This window comes from Chlorocebus sabaeus, chromosome 2 (genome assembly GCF_047675955.1).
Source record: "Chlorocebus sabaeus isolate Y175 chromosome 2, mChlSab1.0.hap1, whole genome shotgun sequence".
In the NCBI taxonomy this organism is placed as follows: domain Eukaryota; kingdom Metazoa; phylum Chordata; class Mammalia; order Primates; family Cercopithecidae; genus Chlorocebus; species Chlorocebus sabaeus.
The window spans coordinates 59,285,084-59,298,529 of record NC_132905.1 but is presented as its reverse complement, the minus strand read 5'-3'; the positions used below and the strand labels follow the sequence as shown (position 1 = coordinate 59,298,529).

Below are 13,446 nucleotides of genomic sequence, written 5' to 3'. Positions count from 1 at the left end.
AAATAATAAAAAGAAACACTGCTTATTTCAGGACTATGGAATTATTGGTGTTTTCTATGTTTTATTGCTACATGCCACATTTTATTCAATTAACATGTACTGTAGTTAAAAATGCATTTTAAAAGTTTTTTAAATTAGTTTTCTTCCCCTCGTAATCTGTTCCAAGTATGCTCCCAGTCTAATTTTGTATCAGTTATGCTATGCTTAATACCACCCAACTACTTGCCATGTACTTCAAAGCTCACTGTTTTCTCTCAGCCTAGAGTAGCCCAAATTTCCCACTTTTGGGCTCAATTTAAATACCACATGATTGCCAATTTTTTGTTCATAAACTTTTTCACTCCTCCCATTCCTACGCCCTTTGAAAAGATGTTAAATGTCATTAGAGTCCCAGCACTAATCCTCAGTTGAGTCAATGTTTACAAGTCACCAGGCAGAGGGTACTTGTTTCTTGCTCTAAATCAATCCCTACTTTACAAAACATATCTCCCAATTTTTTCATGACATAACTGAAATAAAGATATTCTAACTGGAATAGATTCTAATTAAAGTCTGTAAGTATTTTGTACTTTGTAAGTACACATTAAATCTAATAACAGCCACAACAATGGCAAATAAGGAGTTACTTAACCAAAGTAATATTAATAAAAGTAGAGAGGGGACTCCACTATTTGAAATAAAATGCACAGATGCAAACAAGAGTTGTCTGTTTCCAAAGAAGGCAGACCAAGAACTATAGAACTGTAGGCCCCTAAGGGCATGAAATTCTCTCCTTTGGTGTAAAGCTAATAAATAAAAGAACCTGGCTTCTTTCTTTCCCTATTATTGGAACAGGATCCTTCTGCTAGAAGCAGAATGCCATGGTATCCATGTAAATGGTAAAGAGTAACAAGAAAAAAGAAACGGATAGGAATGTGTCAATAACAGCTGGCTTAAAAAATATGTTGGATATGCTTTCACCTTATTGGTAAAATCTTACAGCAAAGATAGTTCATTCAAAATGATTAGACTCTCCTGTTATACATGGTATGACTTGATACTGAATATATGGAAATACCTAGAAATGTTATTTGCTAAATCTTATGGGAAGCAGCTGTTAACCACTGCACCAAGCAGATTCCCACAGGACCACTGACTCTGTACCTCTGTACCCCTTCTGTGCTTCACTGAATAGAAGTCCATAGTTTTCATGATAGAGTCTCACAAAGCTCCACTCAATGTCATTAAGCCATATAGCAAAGCTATACCGCCAGAGAGAGGGACAGAGATAGAGAGTGAATACACTAAAAACAGAAGGCCCTGAAAGAGTAAGACCTATAGAACCAATTTCTTCTTGGGTACTACATCCAGAAAATCTGGACTTCTGGTGTGTAAATTAACTGGCATTACAACAGTGCTAGGTGCACAGTACAAATATTTCCCATCAATTATCCATTTTTAACCTGGCACATTCTTTAATAAGTACAGCTTCGGTTTAAAAACAGCTCTGAGGGGTGTCTATAACAGAGTATCACTCTGTGTTTTGGAAATTAAATTTTTATGAAATATTTCAAACAATCAGAAAAAAATGTTTTAATGATATGACACTCAGATTTAACAAACTTGAGCATCCTGCCACACTGTTTCTTCTCCCCTATGCTGCCCTTGTAGCAACCAGACAACCAGGAATGGAGAAACAAAGCCTTCATGAAGACATTTGTTTTGAGACACTGGCACATGACTTATACTTCTTTGATAAATGGGCATGACAATGGAGCTCAAAAATAACATTAAATGGGGATACAATTTAAAATTAATGTAAAATCTACGAAGTCTAACATTCAACTATCTTTTCCCTTTCCCACTGCAATCCAAATGCCATGTTAATTATTTTTGTGGTCAACATTTCTGACCTGTCCACAGAACAGATTATGAGGGGTTAAGGAAAGACTAAGGTCTTCCAGAACTATAGGGTTAAAGGTATAGTCCACCTAAAGCAGTGCCTGGCTATACTGTAGGTAATACTGAGATACAGTTTGAATCAAGAAAGGGACACCTTTGTCTTTCAGGCAACTAAGTGATGACAATCCATATCTATCACATCTGATTTAATTATACTTGTATTAATGAAATAAATTGCAATCATTTCCACATACTTTTTTTGCCTATTAACTGAGAAACAGATTTGTAAGTGAAGATTAAGGAAGAAATCCAAATTATCTGATTCATTTAACTATATATAGTCAAGATGAAAAACAGACCAAGAATAATCAGTTATCATGAGCAAAAAGAAAAAAGCTGGAATAATCACATTACCTGACTTCAAATTATACTATAGAGCAATAGTAACCACGACAGTATGGTACTGGCATAAAAACAGATAACCCACACCAATGGAACACAATAGAGAACCCAGAAATAAATCCATACATCTACAGTGAACTCATTTTCGACAAAGGAACCAAGCACATACACTGAGGAAATGACAGTCTCTTCAATAAATGGTGCTGGGGAAACTGGATATCCATATGCAGAAGAAGAAAAATCTATAACTTTATCTCTCATCATACACAAAAATCAAATAAAAATAGTTTAAAGACTTAAATCTATGAAACTACTACAACGAAACTTTGGGGGAAATCTCTAGGATATTGGTTTGGGCAAACATTTCTTGAGCAATACCCCACAAGCACAGGCAACCAAAGCAAAAATGAACCCATGTGATCACATCAAGTTAAAAAGCTTCTGCACAGCAAAGGAAACAATCAGCAAAGTGAAGAGACAACCCATGGAATGGGAGAAAATATCTGCAAACTATCCATTTGACAAGAGTTTAATAACCAGAATATGTAAGGAGTTCAAACAACTCTATAGGAAAAAACGTAACCTAATTTTAAAGTGGGCAAAAGATCTGAACAGACACTTCACAAAAGAAGACATACAAATGGCAAACAGGTACATAAAAAGTTGCTCAACATCATTGATCACCAGAGAAATGAAAATCAAAACTACAATGAGGTATCATCTTGCCCCAGTTAAAATGGCTTTTATCCAAAAGACAGGCAGTAACAAATGCCAGTAAGGATGTGGAGAAAAGGGAACCCTCGTAGACCACTGGTGGGAATGTAAATTATTATAGAGCTACCATATGATCCAGCAATCCCTAATGCTAGGTATACACCCCAAAAAAAGGGAAATCAGTACATCAAGGAGACATCTGTACTCCCACATTTACTGCAGCACTATTCACAGTAGCCAAGATTTGGAAGCAATCTAAGTGTGCATCAACAGATGACTGGATAAAGAAAATGTGGCACATATACACAATGGAGTACCATTCAGCCACAAAAAAGAATGAGATCCTGTCACCTGTAACAACGTGGATGGAAATGGAGGTCGTTATGTTAAGTGAAACAAGTCAGGCACAGAAAGACAAACTTTGCATGTTCCCACTATTTGTGGGAGCTACAAATTAAAACAATTGAACTCACAGAGACAGAGAGTAGAAGGATGGTTACCAGAGGCTGGGAAGGGCGGTAGGGGAAGGGTTAGGGAGCGGAGGATGGTTAATGGCTATCAAAAAATAGTTAGAAATAATGAATAAGATCTAGTATTTGATAGCATAGCAGGATGACTATAGTCAATAATTGTACATTTCAAAATAACTAAGAGTATAATTGGACTGTTTCTAACACAAAGGATAAATGCTAGAGGTGATGGACACCCCATCTACCCTGACGTGATTATTACTCATTGTATGCCTGTGTCAAAATATCTCATATATCCTATAAATATATACAGCTACAATGTACCCACAAAAATAAAGATAAAAAACATATGAAAGATTTTGCATAAGGTATTCTCTTACAACTCTTCTAACATGTTTTTAAAGTTCACTGTCTGCACTGATACAACAAATCTTTTTCAGCAACAAAGATTAGAAACCAACCTTTGCTGTGATATTTAATTTATAATGTAAAATAACCGATTTGTAAAAGCTTACTTGACATAAGTTTTGGAATCTGGGCTTGTCCTCTCAAAAGCGGCCTGTATAAGTTTCCCTGGTAAGTCGCAGGTGGTGGTGCAGCATTGCTGTAAATGCCAGTTCCTGAGCCTCTTGGCATAACATGGCTATAAAAGGACCCAACACAAGAAAAAAAAATTATATAGTGATATACCCATCATAACACAGCTGACACAAATAAAACAAATGCTCACGGCCATGTCTTCACTAACAGATCTGATCAAGATAATACAAACAAAAAGGTGGTTTATAATTAAAGCTCAAAACTACATAATGGTAATAGAGCAAATGTTCATCTGCCACACCAAGACTCTTAATTGATAACCACTTAAATATTTACAACTTACATCATACAAAAAGTAATTTGAATGTTTTTCTTTTTTTGCATTATGTTTCAGTTTCGTCCTTAAGGATCCATGTTCCTGCTTTCACTGTATACACGACTACTCTACATCTTGCTATTTTTAATTTACTATATCAAATATTTGCCTATATCTTTTCTTCATCTTTGTAATTCTTTTTTTTTTTTTGAGATGGAGTCTCGCTCTGTCGCCCAGGCTGGAGTACAGTGGCACGATCTCCGCTCACTGCAAGCTCCGCTGCCTCCCGGGTTCATGCCATTCTCCTGCCTCAGCCTCCTGAGAAGCTGGGACTATAGGCGCCTGCCACCATGCCCGGCTAATTTTTTTTTTGGTATTTTTTAGTAGAGATGGGGTTTCACCGTGTTTGCCAGGATGGTCTCGATCTCCTGACCTTGTGATCCGCCCGCCTTGGCCTCCCAAAGTGCTGGGATTATAGGCATGAGCCACCGCGCCCGGCCCATCTTTGTAATTCTAACACATAAACCTATAGAATACTTTACTATGTTGATGTCTTACACTTTACTAAACCATTTCTCTCATTTTGTACTAGTAGTATAGATTACAATACAATAGAAATATTTGGGCATATAATTATGCTCATCTAAAATTACTTCCTCCTTACAAATCCAAGAGGCAGGAATTTGGACCAAAGGTTAAGAGTATCTTCTGAACTCACCGCTCTATTTAGAGGAAATACTATGTTGCCTTCCAAAATAGCTGATACAATGCAAAAAGTTATCTTAGGACTATTTCAAATCTGCATTTCTTTTACTGCTACTAAGCGACTTTCTAAAACAATGACAATAACAGCTAACATTTACATAGTGTTTAGGAACTACCCTAAGCGGGTGACAGACATTGGGCTCACTTAATTCTTACAACTTCATAATTTTAAGAATATGTAGGTATAATTACTGTCTCCACTTCAGGCATAAAGAAATGGAGGCATAGAGTAGTTCAGTAAAGTTCACAAATATATTAAGTGGTTTAAAAAAAAAAAAAAAAAGGTATCTGAATCCAGACATTTAAGATCTAAAGCCCATGCTCTTAATCACTCTGCCACACTATCCCTCTTAATATTTGTTGTATAAATTACATGCTGATGGTGACCTTCTGCCTAAGTAATTTTTTGAATCTTAAGGTTTCCCCACTAATTGGAAATATCTATTTATAAGTTATCATTAGTAGCGCATGAATCCTAACTCATTAATATTATGGCAAGCCTGTTGCTCTTTCTATACCAGCTTTACCTGCTATTGTTTACAAGTCCCCTCTCTCTATAGTATCTCTACAGCTAGGAAAAAGACAATTCAGTAACTAATAAGGGCAAAGGATAAAAATCAGAAATTCATAGAAGAGGAAATACAAATGACTAATAAACATATTAAAAGATAATTTCAGTATGCAGGGAAATGCCAATTCAAGCAACTATGAGATACCACTGGTCCAAGCACTGGGCAAACAAAAATTTAAGAGACCGGAGGCTTCCATACCAATGTATTGGTCAATACTTGAAAAAGAGTCTCCATCATACATTAATTAATTCAGCTAAAACTTTCTCGCGGGTAAAGAGGAGGTTTTATTCCCTTGAAGTAACAGTCAGAAAAATAGTAAAACATCTTAGAGAAAGCAACAGAATTCTCATGCAACACATATAGCAATACACAAATGGAGAAGTGAATTTTTAAAAATGAAGAAAAGCACAGCAGTATCAAAGTTATTAAAATATCTACAAAACAGTTGTATTTTATGGTCTGTTAGATATTTGTGGCGTACAATAATGTGTTGTCCAAAATGCCTGTTTAGGTTTTAAAGATGGAGCTCCACTCTTTGCTTGGTTTTAAGTATGTAAGCAATGTTATGAGAGGACGCAGTAGTAGTGGTGGTCAGCCATGGTGGTGAGACAAAAATGTAAGTGTGAAACAAACTGAGTATTTCTTTTTTTTCTTTTTTTGTTGAGACGGAGTCTCGCTCTGTTGCCCAGGCTGGAGTGCAGTGGCATGATCTCGGCTCACTGCAGGCTCCACCTCCTGGGTTCACGTCATTCCCTTGCCTCAGCCTCCCGAGTAGCTGGGACTACTGGTGCCCGCCACCACGCCCGGCTAATTTTTTGTATTTTGTTTAGTAGAGATGGGGTTTCACCATATTAGCCAGGATGGTCTCGATCTCCTGACCTCATGATCTGCCTGCCTCGGCCCCCCAAAGTGCTGGGATTACAGGAGTGAGCCACCGCACCCGGCCCAAACCCCGTATTTTCATAAAGTTAAAAAAAAAAAAATTATGGCATAAATACTGACTTGTCTTGAGAGATGATTCAGAAAAAGCAAAATATACAAGGGCTAGAAACTGACAACTCACCCCAAAGTCCTGAAGGCTGCCTGATCCAGGTGCACAGGTCTCCGGTCACGGTTAAAGCCAAGCTGAGGCTTCCACTGCCGTCCATTGCTGGATTTTTCCCAGTCACTAGGTTTCAGTACTGCTGCTGGTTTTCTGACCATTTAAAAAGACAACCCTTAGTAATAGGGATGAAAACCATTTGTACAAAATAAACCTAGGTAATTTACTGTTGTTACCTTGCTCCTGGAAGCATTACAGCTTTAAAAATGTAATCTTCAGCAAACTGTGGGTCTTTAAAATTAATACTGGAAAAGAACAAGAAACAATTCAATGATCTGATTATATTAGCCTGTCTTAATTATCATGTAGACTGAGGTATTTTTCATGTTTAAGTCCGCTCCAAAAATTATTTTAGTTAATAAATGGGTTTACCAAATGGCTAAATACCTTCCTCACCAAACTGTCTCTAATTCCTGGTACATATAACCTTCATGTAACTTTCTCTCTGTGGGAAAAGTCATGCTCTAGCAACTATTGGTGATGACAGAGAAATAACAGAGATTGCCCCAACTCAAATTTCAATATGATATTGTAGACAGGTCAAAGAGGTTTATAACAACAAAAAATAAAAATAAAATAACCTTTAATTTTGTTCAGTCCATGACAAAAACCCCTAAGCATCTTGAGGCAGATTAGCCCCTATTTTAATAATTGATATACCAATAGAAATATTTGCAAAATCAAAAAATGCACACAAATTGCTAAGAAATCTATGGGGTGGGGGGGGGAATTACAAAAAAAAAAAATTGAACTTCACAGTTGGACCCTTGTATCCTTGTCTCCTAATGTGTGATTTTAATAATTTTCACCATTTGACAACTACACAAATATGCTTTTTTTGTTTTTGAGACAGGTCTCACTCTGTTGCCTAGGCTGGAGTGCAGTGGCAACTCACAGCTCACTGCAGTCTCAACCTCCCAGGCTCAAAGATCCTCTCACCTCAGTCTCCGTCACTGGTGAGACTATAAGTATGCAACACCACGCCCGGCTAATTTTTAAAATTTTTGTAGAGACAGGGTTTCCCCACATTGCCCAGGCTGGTCTTGAACTCCTGGACTCATAAGACCCACCCACCTGAGCTTCCCAAAGCAATGGGATTACAGACATGAGCCACCGTGCCCGGCCAATATGCCAATTTTTAAAAGATATACACTCAGGCTTTGAGTATAAGCTGGGCTGAACTTCTTTTCTGGTGGTGATGGCGGTGGTAGCGGTGTGTGTGTGTGTGTGTACCTATCCCAAAGGTTGTTAAGTACCTAAGTCTGTCTTCTGACACAGCAATGCTTCTTCCAGGACTCTGGTTATACACCAGATTTATACTTAAGGATGCTTATAACACTATTATTCACAATGTTTCAAAGACTGTAAAACCCAAGTGTATGAATAATAGTGGACTGGTTAAAACACTGGAGTTCTTCCTTTTTAGGAAGAACTCAAATAATATTTTTAAAAATTTAGTAACAGAAGGCCGGGCGCGGTGGCTCACAAGGTCAGGAGATCGAGACTATTCTGGCTAACACGGTGAAACCCCGTGTCTACTAAAAATAAAAAAAGTTGGCCAGGTGTGGTGGCGGGCACCTGTAGTCCCAGCTACTCGGGAGGCTGAGGCAGGTGAATGGCGTGAACCCGGGAGGTGGAGGCTGCCGTGAGGCAAGACCGTGCCACTGCACTCCAGCCTGGGCGACAGAGGGAGACTCCCTCTCAAAAACAAAAACAAAAAAAACCCAAAAATTTAGTAACAGAATACTTAATGACCTTAATGACATGGGAAACATATATACAACAGACTAGACATATTCATCAATCGATTATCAGTGATTTTTCTCTTTAAGTTAGTAACTTGTTTCCTTTTTTTATTTTTCAAAATTCCTCCAATGATTACACTTACAGTCAGTTAAAAAGGTTTTTAAAAAAAGTTTTATTAACCTGGTTGACATTTTTAGTTAGCTATTTTCTTTTTGAATACTGCTGCTTTAACTAGAGTCCACCCGCTTTACAGAAATTTTTGTTTTAAATTTAAGTACACAAAAATGGATTCACTTACAATAAATGTACCATGAGCTCAAAAACAGCTGAACAATACTTATTACTCAACTGGTTCTTCTTACAACTCACTCTTCACTGGCAACTGTCTTTAGCTCAGATTTTTTCCTACTGGCAAGATGGCATGGGGCAGGGCAAGGTAGGACAGACCGATAAATTAAGAGGATAACAGAAAATGGTACTTAAGTATTTGGGCTCGTTAGGGCTTTGCAGATAAAAAGTCAAGTAACAAAGCAAGACTTGCAAATAGTGTTTTGAAGCAGGTATCTGTGTTTCAGCAGGGCTTTTTTTAGCAGTTTGCCAAACTGTTAGAATATCTATTGCATGCATGGTTCATGGTGGGAGGGGGGTTATGCACACCGCCAGGCATCAGGCCTGCCTCCCCTTCTAGTAAGAGAAATAAGGAAGAAAGTAGAAAAATACAACAACAGGCACAGAAAAGATGCTGAGTCAAAGCATGTGTGTCTGTACACTTTCCATATAAACATCTTTGTCAGTGAAGGCTAAAGGTATGTGTGTACGGGGGGCAGGGGAGGGGGAGGATGGGAATTATTTCACCCGAGGACCAAGGAAAACATCATCCAAGAGGCTGCGGTTTAAGATAAGACAGGATTGGTTACAGGGTGGCAAGGGAAACAAATGGAACAAAGATATGGAAAGGGGTCCCAGGACCAAGGAACAGTACAGTTTTACTGGAGCAGCCCTTCTCAATGGGGACGTGGGAGGGAATTAAGCCCTACAAAAAATGATGAGTGAGTATATTCTCAATTCTCCCAAGGAAAAAACATAGCTAGTATCATTCTAGAGATACAGGACACAAACTGCTACCTACAATCTGATACGTACAACAGATGCTTTAAGATCTCAAGGCAGAATTCTCCCATGGAACTCCAGTTGAGAGGGCTAGATTAGAGTAAAAATGCATTTGGGCAGAAGTGGGGCAAGAAGAAAGGTAACTGAAGCAGGTTATGGTTATGGAGGGTTTGTATGAGTATAATGTGATGCCTTTGCAAGTAGTCAATAAGGACATAAAAGTCATGAAAGATCATTTCAGAAAGAACAACCCAGCAGCAGTGTGCGAGAGCAGAGGGACACCCACAAAGAGGTCACCAACAGAGTCTATGCAACAGTCTTTGACACACATCTGGGATGGGAATGTTGGGAAAGTAAATAAAATGGTAAGGCTGGAACTAGAATGGAGATGGAGCTCAGATGAAGATCTCCAAGTCATGCACAGAAAGACCTGAAACTAAGAAAATGAAGGAAATAGCCAAGGTAGTAAGCTCCCAGGGAGAAGGGAAAATCCCAGGGTCACAGAGATAATCACTTCTGCAGGAGAATGGTTATAACAAGAGATTTAATAAGATAGCTAAAACTAAAGTTTGAGAAAACAAATTCATCTATTTCCCAATTGTTCCTTAACAAAATTGTTTTTAAAATTCCATTATTCATGCTCCTGCTCTGAAAGGGAAAAACTTTCCAAGTCACTAGGACAGTCTCCAAGATCATCCCTACTTCCCCTCAGAACCACACTCAACAAAAAGATCTACACACTTAATACAATACAAACCATTAGGAGATAGAAAAGGAGTATCTAAAAATAAGTTTGGAAGTTTCCATTCAAAGACAAGGACACTAATGACAACAAAGTATTAATACCATTTTTCCTTGGATCTCTGAGAACAATTTGAAGACACTCTCTCTCCTAAAATGGATAAAGCTTCCAAGGGTTGAACAAGTTTTACTATTTTAATTTGTTCCCAAAAATGTATGCTAAGATCTATTGTGTTTTTAGAAATGTATTTTTCCAATATGATAACAGCCATGACTCAGACTCAAACAAACTTCCTAAAAGTCAAACACACACAGACTAAGCAGGAACCCATTAGGCAAAGACTCAAAAGGTAATTTTTTATATGGATCCAAACTTTTGAAGGTCTTTTATTTTTTTCATGTCTATGTCATTTAAATTCCATCATCAGACGCAAAAGGGTTTACTTGTGGAGAGCTTATCTAGGGAAGTAGTAAGTAACACTGAGGTAAAGCAAGAAGCACCCTCACACAATCTCTGAAAAGCAGAGGAAGGGAACGAGTTAACACAGCCTATAGACTCAATAGTCTGCCCAGCTGAGGTAAGAGACTTGTGTTTAGATTTGTACTACTTCATCTAATTCTGTAAACTGAAGTATTTTTAAACAATAGTATTTTTATCCACTTTTTCCAAATGCAGGTGAAACACTGTTGACGCATCAAGCTTTTATGTACCAGACCAGCTTTCCCCCAAGGAGCATAACAGATCCTTTCCTTGACAGGTAACCTATTTTAGTCGCTTGATTGTCTTCATAAACACACCAAGGAAAAAGTAAATAAAAATTTAAAACCTAAGCATGGTTGAAAATAAGAAAACTGAACAGTGCTTCTGTTTATATCACAAGTAGCACTTTCAGCACTGCTGTTAAGAAAATATTGTAGCAAAGTCTCAGCAGAAAAGGAATGGAATATAGAACGCCTTTTTCTGATTCGCTTTAAGAATTATCCTTAGAAATGCTATTTTAAGTATTACTGTTAGAGTGTTAGTACACTTCACAAAGAAAGCAGAAAACTCCAAATATCAAGTTTCATTTTTACACAACCTTTCCCTGATATATTCCATAATTAATGCTAAATTGGCATACAAAGGCAAACTGTTCTTGCAGGGAAATTTCATGATTCATATACTTGACATTTTAAAACACTTAAAGAGTTTATAGAATTGTGACATTCTATCAGAAGAGGTTAACCAATTCAGCGTCCTATAAAGTACTGCAGGCAGTGAAAGTGAAACTTTCCCAACTGTTTTCCACCATCAAATCCACTGCTGACTACATGTATTCCACTTCCTTCAGGCTTTGGATTTCGAGTTATCTGCTTGCCAAGCACAAGCCTTGCAAAAGCTGCAGAAATAGTTACTTAAAAAATCCATCTTCATACACATCCACATTAAAACAAAAAATCTCCTTGAAGAGATAAAACATTCTATACCTTGTCTGATTCATCCAAAAATGAATACAAAAAGTCTGAGAAACACTCCTCTGAAGAAAAAAGTTTAGGCTCTTCAAAGACTTTGGAAAACACTGGTTGCAACATTATGAACAACTGAGCTTTTTTATGAACAACTGAGCTTTTTAAATATGGGTTTAGAACTATGCTGCTGGGTGCTATGAGGGAAAAAACCTAACAACACTACTGCTGGAAACAACATACATAAAAACTGTATAAATTACGCTTTAGAAGAAAAGAAAAGCAATAAACGGCAGGCTATGGGGCAGGTGGAGAAAAGAAAGGAAGAGCACTTCAAACAACAGGAGAGAGGAGCAGAGGTCAAAGGGTACTGAAGGGATCAGCCTGGGCAGGAAGGAAGCATCCTGAGGACCTGGGGGTTCAGGCACAGAGCCAGGGCCCTGCCAAGCTACGTCAGGCCTTGAAAAAGTAAAAGCACACATATGCACTTACCCTTCAGATTGGGAGGAAAACTCTTCTATGATTTTAAAGTCACATGCAGAAGCTAATATGTTGAGTAATTTATGGAATTAGAAATGGGAAAAAAAATATGATCTCCTAGGTTAGAGTTGACCATATTCTCTAAGGGTCTATCTACGAATTTAAGGGACTTCAACAGCCTGTATAACATACTTTATGAGCACTACAGATAAGAATGAATACAATGGGAAGAGCTTACCTAAACTCAACTTGAGGAAACGATTTCTCAAATATCAAATGGGATACTAGATGTATTTAAATAAGCAAGAGGAAAAAATGCCAGGAGTCAAAAAAGAAATAACTGGCAAATGACTGGTGAGTATATTTTGAGATTTTTTTAGTCTGAAAATTATAAGTTAAAGTTATAAGGCAAATTTAACACTGGAATCTACAATAAGACCTAAAACAAACACGCAAAAATCTGCTGTAAAAACTGGATCTCAGCCTAATGTTGCCACCCTTCAAAGAAAGCACTGAAAATTACTTTTACTTAAGGGAAGTTAACTTCAGTCTCCCACAAATCTTCAGCAAATTAACCTAATTTAATTGATTTTATTATAAAGTTATTTTCAACATACACCTGAATATGCATTTAGATCTGGGATTTGTTTTATACATTTTTTTTTTTTTTTTGAGATGGAGTCTTGCTCTGTTCCCCAAGTGGCGTGATCTTGGCTCACTGAGGCCTTGGCCTCCCAGGTTCAAGCAATTCTCTCACCTCAGCCTCCCGAGTAGCTGGGACTACAGGTGTGTACCACCATCATGCCCGGCTAATTTTTTGTAGTTTTAGTAGAGATAGGGTTTCACCATGTTGGCCAGGCTAGTCTGATCTCAGATAATCCACCCATTCTGGCCTCCCAAAGTGCTGGGATTACAGGCGTGAGCCACCGTGCCTGGCCTGTTTTATAAATTTAATAATATTGTGAACACAGTGTATACTAAATACCAAAGGCCCCTTTAGGCTCAGAAACAACCAACCAACATCATCATCATCATCCAAACAAAAATTCCAAAATGTGTCCATTAATTCTGTAACTCTCCTCTAGGCAAGCCTCTCTATCCTAATTAGAAAGTTAAGTAGAATTAACTATTTCTAGAGGGTTAGGCAGGAAGGCCCCTGAA

At 37.8% G+C, this 13,446-nt stretch overlaps 1 protein-coding gene across 3 annotated transcripts in view; it reads right to left on the bottom strand.

Moving 5' to 3' along the window:
* XRN2 (5'-3' exoribonuclease 2) overlaps positions 1-13,446 on the bottom strand; it is an 85,530-nt gene that overhangs the window by 17,895 nt on the left and 54,189 nt on the right. For all 3 annotated transcript variants that reach the window (XM_007961596.3, XM_007961605.3, XM_007961599.3), the window contains 3 exons: positions 6,939-7,007; positions 6,724-6,855; positions 3,983-4,110 (listed from right to left, as the gene is read on the bottom strand). In XM_007961596.3, coding sequence (XP_007959787.1) covers positions 3,983-4,110; positions 6,724-6,855; positions 6,939-7,007 — 329 coding nt within the window. The remainder of the gene's footprint in view (positions 1-3,982; positions 4,111-6,723; positions 6,856-6,938; positions 7,008-13,446) is intronic.